General features: G+C 41.8%; 1 protein-coding gene across 4 annotated transcripts in view; it reads left to right on the forward strand.

Moving 5' to 3' along the window:
* LOC129824387 (zinc finger protein 512B-like) overlaps nt 1–6,909 on the forward strand; it is a 79,482-nt gene extending 72,573 nt beyond the window's left edge. For all 4 annotated transcript variants that reach the window (XM_055883975.1, XM_055883977.1, XM_055883979.1 and 1 more), the window contains one exon: nt 359–6,909. In XM_055883975.1, the coding sequence (XP_055739950.1) occupies nt 359–694 (336 nt within the window). In that variant the 3' untranslated portion in view covers nt 695–6,909. The remainder of the gene's footprint in view (nt 1–358) is intronic.
* Nucleotides 6,910–11,183: the final 4,274 nt, after the last annotated feature.

Genomic DNA, 11,183 nt, shown 5'->3' on the forward strand with positions numbered 1-11,183 from the left:
ATTTAAATTGCACAACAATTCCATGTGAATCTGATAACTATAATGTGTAGACTTTCCCAGATACAGTTTATGTCGTCCTGTCATCAGTCATAATGTCTCAGATGACAACCGAACTGACATCATATTCATTAAGTACAAAGGCTATTCAAGAGTCCTTCAGTAGAGTCAGAGAGAGAGGGAAGGGAGAAAAGTATTTATGGGGGGGGGGGGGGGTCATAAACCTTACCCACAGGCCAACGTCATGACACAGGTGACACGTTCAATCATTCAGACACACAGTTTAAAACACACATGTAGATGTCATACATTGTAGTAACATGCAGTTGAATGTTTTCCCCTCAACATTATCATGTTACAGAACTGGTTCCGAGCCTTCAGCCACATGGTGCCCAGCAGCAGCATCAGCAGCAGGAGCAAACCGCCAGACAACCACGAGAAAACGGAGGTTAAGAACGGAGTCACCATGGGAAAGAAGAGAGGCCGCAAGCCCAAAGAGCGCCCCCCTGAGGCCACCCCCGTCCAAACAAACACTTTTTTCAGCACCACCCAAAACTCAGCCCCCACTCTGAACATGGCCCAGAACCCGGTCCCGACAGAGACAGGAAACCCAGGGAGCCTGACGCTAAACAGACAGCCCAACCAACCCACCACACGGAGGAGTAAGCCCAAGTGGGTGCCCCCTCCCTCCGAGTAGCTCTGCTTTCAACCCAAGAGCCAGAGAGGCTATGTCTATCTATCCACATTACGCCAGTAAGCTCAAGGATGTTTTTGGAGACCTCAAGGACTGGCGGATAGAGAACAAAACTAAAAACGACTGCACTCAGATCTTTGCGTTTTAACATGAAATATACTGTATACAGTTTGTCTACTGGTATATGTTGATATGACAGTCATTTTATTTTGTTTCCTCCATTCCATTTCCAAGCATCATTTCAGTTAAACTATTGACAACAGGGGTTCATTGTAATCAAAGTTATAATCCTACTCTGTGTAAAAAATCTATTTTTGTAAACAAAAGTAGTATTTCAAATGAATGTTGGCATATTCCCTCTTCATGTCTTTAGATTCATGTTGTGTTTGAGAGATTTTTCAAAGGATATTCTATTAGGATAGTGAGGTACTGCTAGGGATTTTTTTTAATGGATATACTGTGTACTGTGTATATATACTATATCTATCTACATACAGTATATACTCAAAGCAATGACGTCATCCCTCTTTTTTTCAAGGCAGGAAGGTCAAATTTGGTCTAAAGCGATCACACTCCTTTTCATTTTAGTTGTTTTACACTTTGGCGTCTTTCGTTCGTTTTTATTGTGGCAGCTGAATGTCGAAGTAGAGGTTTTTTTTGATCCGTCTGCTACAGTGCAATATGCTAATTCGTTTTTGTCTCTTTGTTTTCTATGGCTTTTCAAAGTTGTGAAAGACCACACTGTAACGCATACATCAAATTCTTTACTGTGTTCTGATGCTCTGGCTAAGCTACGTAGTTAGTCTTTGTTTCAATCACACTGAAATGTAGGAAATTAGCACCATTTTCACAAAATGATATGAGATTTTATTGAATTTTTTATTTGACCTTGGGGCATATGATTGGGGATGTTAACGCAAACATTTCTCCACTAAAATCTATATCTACACCCAAGCAATGTAAACAGCATATCCACAAAGTTTGAAGATGTGTAGATTTTGTTTAATATAGGTTTCGCCATTGGAGCTCATAGTCCGAATTAAATGTGGGAATGTTGTAGTAATAGGTTCCCATTTAAAATGGACAAAAATTCTCAAGCTCGAATTTTCCTAGGACTGTCTGGTAGTCGGGAGGGGAAAACTGAGAGGTTTGGAACTTTCTTTGTTTGTGGTGTATTAACCAATTTAGCCTGGTGACGTCACCAGGCAAGCCGAAACTCCCGCCCATGCAAACCTGCTGATTAGAAGGTTCTGTGTAGATAAAATTTTCTACCAGTAATTATCAGGAAAAAACACTGATCAAATGTTTTCACACATTTACAGTGTTCGTTTCATCAGCTGTGGTACAATATGATACAAAACACAAGAGGAAGTGAATTTTGACTGCACTGGGCATTTAAATAATTCAGAAAAGGGAGCTGCAGTTAATTTTTTTTTAAATACAAGTTTAAGTTAGTTTAATCTTTAATGAAACGTAAAAAATAAAAACCTAAAATGAAGGCTTAGATGTTGTGATGTATAAAGACATATTCCCGGTCATTAAAAGACTTGTCTTGCACTTTAACCCTAACCCCTTTCCTCTCTTCCCGCCCGTTTTGTCTTTTTGCACATGAAGAGCAAAGAGAAAAAAAACTTTCCGCTCCGGGAAGAAGATGCCCTTAGACACAGATTTATAATCAGCCCTGCCTAAATGTTTACCTTAAGAATTATGGGTAAAGACACAAAACTGACCATAGATCAGCTTCTAAAGGGCAGCTTCACCCTACTCTAACCTAAACCTCCTATATGGAGGGTTGTTACCCAGGACTGTGAAGTAAAAAATGTGGGGTCCAGAAATAAGTACATTTAGTTCTCTGTGCCCCGCTTTCCAACAGGATTCAATGAGTAGATAACAGGGCCGCCTCAGTGAATTCAAAACCCAAACTAAGCCATAACTGATCCTCAGAAATGCTATACATTTTAGGCTGTGCTGCCAAGCAACTATTTCAGCGTAAAAGGAAATGACGTTTAAATGAAATGTCTTTAATTTATGAAAATGCTAATGTGCAATCAGCTCATTTTAATATTTTGTCTATAATAAATACTTAAAGTAGATACTTGAATTCACAAAACAATTGTAATAATTTGATTTTGAAGTCAAAATGTCATGAAATGTTTCATGTGTATTTATATCAATAGAGCAGAATAGCTCTCTCAAAGCGGCAGATTTCTTTTATAATCACTTGTGTGTATGATCTAGTTAGTCTGAAAGTAGTGGCAGTTTGTGAAAAGGTTATGGTTACATGGTGCAATTTACTCTGCTTGTTCATCCAGGACCGTTTTTCCAGAAATGTTATTACTTTACAATATGTCCTATAAATACAGGTGCTAAACTCATACTGTTATGAAACCAATCTTAACCATTATGTAAAAATAACGTAAATATCACATTTACAGAAGTATTCAGACACTTTACTCATTACATTGTAATTACATCAGTGATTACAACCTCGAGTTTGGCACACCTGTATTTGGGGACTTTCTCCCATTCTTCTCTGCAGATCCTCTCAAGCTCTGTCAGGTTGGATGGGGAGTCTCGCTGCACAGCTATTTTCAGGTCTCTCCAGAGATCTTCGATCCAGTTCAGGCTCTGGCTGGGCCACTCAAGGACGGTCAGAGACTTGTCCCGAAGCCACTACTGCGTTGTCTTTGCTGTGTGCTTAGGGTCATTGTCCTGTTGGAAGGTGAACCTTCGCCCAGTCTGAGATCCTGAGCGCTCTGGAGCAGATCTTCATCAAGGATCTCTCTCTACTTTGCTCCGTTCATCTTTCCCTCGATCCTAACTAGTCTCCCAGCCCCTGCTGCTGAAAAACATTCCCACAGCATGATGCTGCCACCACCATGCTTCACTCTAGGGATGGTGTCAGGTTTCCTCCAGATGTGACGCTTAGCATTCAGGCCAAAGAGTTCAATCTTGGTTTCATCAGACCAGAGAATCTTGATTCTCATTGTCTCGATAGTCCTCTACATGCCCTTTGGCAAACTCCAAGTGGGCTGTCATGTGCCTTTTTCTGAGGAGTGGCTTCTGTCTGGCCACTGTACCATAAAGGTTTGATTGGTGGATTGCTGCAGAGATGGGAGAAACTTCCAGAAGGACAACCATCTCCACAGAGGAACTCTAGAGCTCTTGTCAGTGTGACCATCGGGTTCTTGGTCTTCTCCCTGACCAAGGCCCTTCTCCCCAGATTGCTCAGCTCTCGGAAGAGTCTTGGTGATTCCAAACTTCTTCCATTTAAGAATGATGGAGGCCACTGTGTTCTTGGGGACCTTTAATGCTGCAGACATTTTTTGGTACCCTTCCCCAGATCTGTGCCTTGACACAATCCTGTCTCGGAGCTCTACGGACAATTCCTTCAACGTCTTAGCTTGGTTTTTGCTCTGACATGCACTGTCAATCAAGTTGTAGAAACATCTCAAGGATGATCAATGGAAACAGGAGGCACCTGAGCTCAATTTAGAGTCTCATAGCAAAGCGTCTGAATACTTATGTAAATAAGGTATTTGTGTTGTTATTTTTAATAAATTAGCAAAAAAATCGAAAAACATGTTTTCACTTTGTCATTATGTTGTATTGTGTGTATAACCATTTTAGAATAACACAGTAATGTAACAAAATGTGGAAAAAGTCAAGTGGTCTGAACTTTCAAAGGCACTGTATCTACAATATATGTAAATATATTATACACACACAGTACCAGTCAAAAGTTGAGACACCTACTCATTCCAGGGTTTTTCTTTATTTTTACTGTTTTTACATTGTAGTATAATAGTGAAGACATCAAAACTATGAAATAACACATTTGAAGTCATGTAATAACCAAAGACGTTTCAAACAAATCAAAATATATTTTATATTTGAGATTCTTCAAAGTTGACAGCTTTGCACACTCTTGGCATTCTCTCAACCAGTTTCATGAGGTAGTCACCTGCAATGCATTTCAATTAACAGGTGCCTTGTTAGAAGTTCATTTGTGGAATGTATTTCCTTCTTAATGAGTTTGAGCCAATCAGTTGTGTTGTGACACGGTATGGGTGGTATGCAGAAGATAGCACTATTTGATAAAAGACAAAGTCCATATTATGGCAAGAACAGCTCAAACAAGCAAAGAGAAACGTCAGTCCATCATTACTTTAAAACATGAAGGTCAATCAAAATAGAACATTTCAAGAACTTTGAAAGTTTCTTCAAGTGCAGTCTCAAAAACCATCAAGCGCTATGATAAAACTGGCTCTCATGAGGACCGCCAATGGAAAGGAAGTCCCAGAGTTACCTCTGCTGCAGAGGATTAGTTCATTAGAGTTAACAGCCTCAGAAATTGCAGCCCAAAAAAATGCTTCACAGAGTTCAAGTAACAGACATCTCAACATCAACTGTTCAGAGGAGACTGCGTGAATCAGGCCTTCATGGTCGAATTGCTGCAAAGAAACCACTACTAAAGGACACCAATAATAAGAAGAGACTTGCTTGGGCCAAGAAACAGAAGCAATTGACAATAGACTGGCGGAAACCTGTCCTTTGGTCTGATGATTCCAAATCTGAGATTTTTGGTTCCAACCACCGAGTAGGTGAACGGATGATCTCTGCATGTGTTGTTCCCACCGTGAAGCATGGAGGAGGAGGTGTGATGTTGTGGAGCTGCTTTGCCTTGTGACACTGTCTGTGATTTATTTAGAATTTAAAGCACACTGGATATCACATTATTCTGCAGCGATATGCCATCTCATCTGTTTTGCGCTTAGTGGGACTATCATTTGTCTTTCAACAGGACAGTGACCCAAAACACACCTCCAGGCTGTGTAAGGGCTATTTGACAAAGAAGGAGAATGATGGAGTGCTGCATCAGATGACCTGGCCTCCACAATCACCCGACCTCAACCCAATTGAGATGGTTTGGGATGAGTTGGACTGCAGAGTGGAGGAAAAGCAGCCAACAAGTGCTCAGCATATGTGGGAACTCCTTCAAGACTGTTGGAAAAGCATTCCTCTTGAAGCAGGTTGAGAGAATGCCAACAGTATGCAAAGCTGTCATCAGGGCAAAGGGTGGCTACTTTGAAGATATAAAATATTTAACACTTTTTTGGTTACTACATGATTCCAAATGTGTTATATCATAGTTTTGATGTCTTCACTATTATTATACAATGTAGAAAATAGTGAAAATAAAGAAAAAACCTTCAGTGAGTGCAGTTGGTGTGTCCACACTATGGACTGGTACCATATATTCATACTTCACCCTATCAGTCTTCCGAGATGATGTGGAAAACACATCCTGTTTGAGCCAACGTAGAATACAGCAGCAACTGCAAAAATATGTTTACACCATATTTTGTTTTAATTTACTTATTTAATGGAGAGAAAAAATTCACCTACCCTATCCCTTTGTTTCTTTGCTTAAGAAATAGTTATTACAATTTTTTCTCAGTGAAAACAATAGTTAGTTGAAGTCCATCAAATGCTATGGGATGTTGAAGTACGGTGTTTTTAACAAGTTTGATCATGCAACATTTAAATGTTGATTTTCAGGACACAATTATTGAGAAACCATTTGTCGATAGCTAAGGATCAACAAGGAGGCGTGTGTTTGTTTCTGTATTTAGTGCACTTACTACCCCTTGAACTAGGCTTGAATTAGGAGTGTTGTCGCCTGATCTTTTTAGTAGTCTGGACTGTGTGTGGTGTGACTTTTGTACCTGGGGAGTCCGTAGGCTAAGCTGTCTTCCTTTTTTTTCACAAATTCCATTTTCCAGCTTTAATGTTTTATCTTACAAACATTTACAATTTCAACAAGCTTTCGATAAATCTTTGTTTTGAAAATTGACCGTTATAGAGTGGACGCAAAACGTTTGGTGATTGGTTATGTTGAGGAGAATACTTAGTTTGGTTCTAAATGAGACAATGTTTTTCCTATGTTGAAGTTGATCTGATCTGAAGCTATATCCTAACTAGGGAGGCACCACACCTTTTTGAATCTGAACTGTTAAAAATGTTTTTTTAAGTGTTTTACCTGTGCATTATTACCCCTCAACTAATTAATAAAAATGTTGTTGACTAAGTTTGACTGTTTCCATTATATATACAGTACTACACGATTACATATGTGTTATTTCATAGTTTTGATGTCTTCACTATTATTCTACAATTTAGAAAATAATAAAAATCAATAAAAACCCTTGAATGAGTATGTGTGTCCAAACTTTTGACTGGTACTGTATATAATACTGTACATGCAGTAAAGTTCATCATGTGAACTGACAGAATTATTGGAGCTGACACAATCCATTCTAAGGTTCACATTTTATTATAAGGAGCATGAGATTTAGATTTTGTTGATTTAATATTTGAATCACATGGCATGACAGTGTCATGTACCTCAACCAGTATTACGGGGCGGTCACATATTTTATTCCCTGCCACCAGTGGTGTAAAGTACTTAAGTAAAAATACTTTTAAGTACTACCTAAGTAGTTGTTTGGGGTATCTGTACTTTACTATTTATATTTTTGCCAATTTCTACTTCACTACATTCCTAAAGAAAATTATGTACTTTTTACTCCATACATTTTGCCTGACACCCAAAAGTACTAGTTACAATTTGAATGCTTAGCAGTACAGGAAAACGGTCCAAACGGACTATGTACACAGCTGGCCTCCCACCCTGGTACAACGAACATGGAACCCAGTCCAAAGATGCCTTTGTCCTTAGTAGGAACCTTCCGGAGTTAATAGATTAATGCTTCATTGTCTGTTTTTATGTAAGAAAAGTAAGTATCTTCTGCTTCCCAACCCCTCTAAGACACACATGACATGGTGAACATCACAGGGTTAAGAAACAGCAGCAGGGTCCTCCTCAGCCCTCTTCCCAACCCCTCTGACCAGCAGCAGGGTCCTCCACAGCCCTCTTCCCAACCCCTCTGACCAGCAGCAGGGTCCTCCTCAGCCCTCTTCCCAACCCCTCTGACCAGCAGCAGGGTCCTCCTCAGCCCTCTTCCCAACCCCTCTGACCAGCAGCAGGGTCCTCCACAGCCCTCTTCCCAACCCCTCTGACCAGCAGCAGGGTCCTCCTCAGCCCTCTTCCCAACCCCTCTGACCAGCAGCAGGGTCCTCCTCAGCCCTCTTCCCAACCCCTCTGACCAGCAGCAGGGTCCTCCTCAGCCCTCTTCCCAACCCCTCTGACCAGCAGCAGGGTCCTCCTCAGCCCTCTTCCCAACCCCTCTAAGACCAGCAGCAGGGTCCTCCTCAGCCCTCTTCCCAACCCCTCTAAGACCAGCAGCAGGGTCCTCCTCAGCCCTCTTCCCAACCCCTCTAAGACCAGCAGCAGGGTCCTCCTCAGCCCTCTTCCCAACCCCTCTAAGACCAGCAGCAGGGTCCTCCTCAGCCCTCTTCCCAACCCCTCTAAGACCAGCAGCAGGGTCCTCCTCAGCCCTCTTCCCAACCCCTCTAAGACCAGTAGCAGGGTCCTCCTCAGCCCTCTTCGCAACCCCTCTAAGACCAGCAGCAGGGTCGACCACATCCCTTGATCAAGTTGCCTGTGAAAGAAACTACTCTCACATCGTCCTGAACGTGAATGCTATGCTGCGACCTATGCACGTGTGTTTTGATTTAGAAAGTAATGGGGATAAGCTCAGCTACAAGACGAAACCTGGCTTTCGTGGAATTGACTGATAAGCATTGACATGTTAACTGATAATGGTTATTAATGGTCCGTCAGCAACCAGCAACCGTCACCTCCCCACTGTACCTTGGAAGGACATTCTATAGAGCAAGTCAAAATGTACAAATATCTGGGAGTTTGGGTGGATGAGAAGTTGAGCTTCACCAACCATGTAGAGAACCTTGTCAGGGAACTCAAGCTGTGTATTGGGTTTTCTTACTGGCACAAGGATGTTTTTTCCTTTGGCGCCAAAAAGGAGTTGAATCATTGTACTTTTCTCTCTGTATTGGACTATGGTGATACTATTTATGTACAAGCCTGAAGTTTTACACTGACGACTCTTGACTGTGTACCATGCAGCCCTTCGTTTTTGTCGCCAATCAGATCTACACAGGGCTGTTGGGTGGACATCACTAGCAACCCGCTCGCTCCAACGCTGGTATATTCTATTTGTAAGGCCATTTTAGTAAAACTGCAATTTGATCTATCCTCTCTTCTGACTTGAAATGAAAACACATACAAGCTCAGATCTCTGTCTTGTTTTATGCTACGAGTCCTGAAGAATTAGAACCGAGCATGGGAAAAGGTCCTTTCGTTACTCAGCCCCTTGGTCTTGGAATTCTCTCTATCTTTCTACCCTGAGTGACCAGGCTTATAAAGAGAGAAAAGCGATAGAGAGATGGAAGGATGCATGAGGGGATAAGAGGGCAGATGTCAAATGAGAGGGGGAGAGACGGATATAAAATACGCTAAATGGGAGCGAGCGAGAGTAAGGACAAGAGGAGAGAGATATTGGCCAACCAAACACCATTAAAATAGTCATCAGCCTCCCCTTCCTATGTTATGTAACAGAGTGACAGCCTGACTTTAGTGCAGCTCTACCAGATTTACTGTAGGTCACTGCCTTTACCAGTCCCCTTTGGATCTTAACCAATACCACTTTAAGATACCAAATACCAGCTGTCATTAGTTAACAACCAAACACCATTATCATTTATAACATCAGAAGCAGCGGTAGTTGCCATTAATCACAGATCTAGGTTCAGTTTACCCTTCCCCAAATCTTTAATCGTTAAATCTTTTAACATCTAAAATGTATTTTTGATTTGTTTAACACTTTTTTGGTTACTACACGGTTCCACGTGTGTTATTTCATAGTGTTGATGTCTTCACTATTATTCTACGATGTAGAAAATAGTTAAAAAAAAAAAAATAACCCTTGAATGAGAAGCTGTTCTAAAACTTTTGACTGGTACTGTACACTCTCACACACTTCGACCTTCAGGAGTTCCACTTAAATCAAACGTTGACTTAGTCCCCGAAACCATTATAATGGACACACTTAATACCATCACTGTCTAATGTCACTTCCTCTTCCTGTGTGTGTCATATCCTGGAAGGAGGAGGCAACATGGTAGCCATAGACGGGATCGTACTGCACGTATAGAGGATGTAAGAGTTCCTCCCTGCTCTCTCTGTATACCTCTCCATCTTGACTGCTCTCCATCTAACCAGTGTAGGACCATTTTACAAACCGCTGCTAGCTCCGCTGCCCCCTCTAGTGGAACAATAAAGCATTCTCTCTAATAGCACTATGTTTCATGACTTCCTGAGAAAGATAACACAAAATGAAGTATTAACATGTTGAGCATGACCAGGGGCTCATTACCAACGAAGGCATGTGTTGTGACCTATTTGACATGGCACTATTGGCCTTGCTCCACCTCACTGCGCACGGACCACTCTCTCGCTCTACTCCTCCCTTCATCCCTCCATCACACACCGCGCCAGCCCAGCGTCAGGTAGAGTAGCACACTGTACCGCCGAAGCCCACACACACAGCCGATTTAGTACCCTAAATCACTAACATAGGGTCAGGTATTGTTATCTGTTCCCAGATGTGGGATTATCGATAGTAACTGGCATGTCAACCACGTGTGACACTTCATTCACTATTAAGCATACAGTACAAGAACAACTACGAGTGAGCGGAACGTTGAGGCACAATCTGCCCTTTGACATCAGACACGCCCCACGTCGGTTCTGTGTTCGACAGTTGAGTGCAGCAGAATGCCTTTCGATCAGTTCTAGGTGCAGCAGGCCGTTTGATTGGAGGATGTTTGGTTTTCCCTCTGCCTTGAATGCTTGACGGCTCCAACACACACTGCGTTCTGTGTCTAAAAATAATCTACTGAGACATCCGTACTGACCCCTCCTCTCAGCCCCAGAGAGAGAAACAGAGAGCTGTTGTCACAAATCGCATTTCAAACCGCAGAAAAGGTTTCTATATCTACTACAAAAGGCTGAGTTTTTCCATTGAGTACGTCGGCCCCAGCAGATATGAGAGAGAGAGAGAGAGAGAGAGAGAGAGAGAGAGAGAGAGAGAGAGAGAGAGGAAGTGCGTTTGGTATCTCTCTTTAGACACAGGATGTATTGGGGCCGTTGAGCTGTGAGTCGTACCTCTGTGCTTTACCTCTGTATTTCAGAGACACAGTGAAGGTGTGACAGCCACAACCAGTGTGAGAGCGGCCCACACAATGGCGCAACCACCGACTGAATTACAGTGACATTGTTACTGAATAGACTAAGATGGTTGAACTATTATTTGTAAATTGATCAAAAATATTAATTTGGCAAATTGTGTCTTGGTCTGAGGAATTGTGAGGATTGCTCACAACTCACAGCTGTCACACACATCAGTGTCTCACATGATCATACCATTATACATCCCTTTATTTACCGTATGTTGTCTGTTTGGTTTTTATTTTCTTCATCTTTCCTGTTGTTGTTGTCGTCGTCGTC

Source organism: Salvelinus fontinalis, chromosome 26 (assembly GCF_029448725.1).
Source record: "Salvelinus fontinalis isolate EN_2023a chromosome 26, ASM2944872v1, whole genome shotgun sequence".
NCBI lineage: Eukaryota > Metazoa > Chordata > Actinopteri > Salmoniformes > Salmonidae > Salvelinus > Salvelinus fontinalis.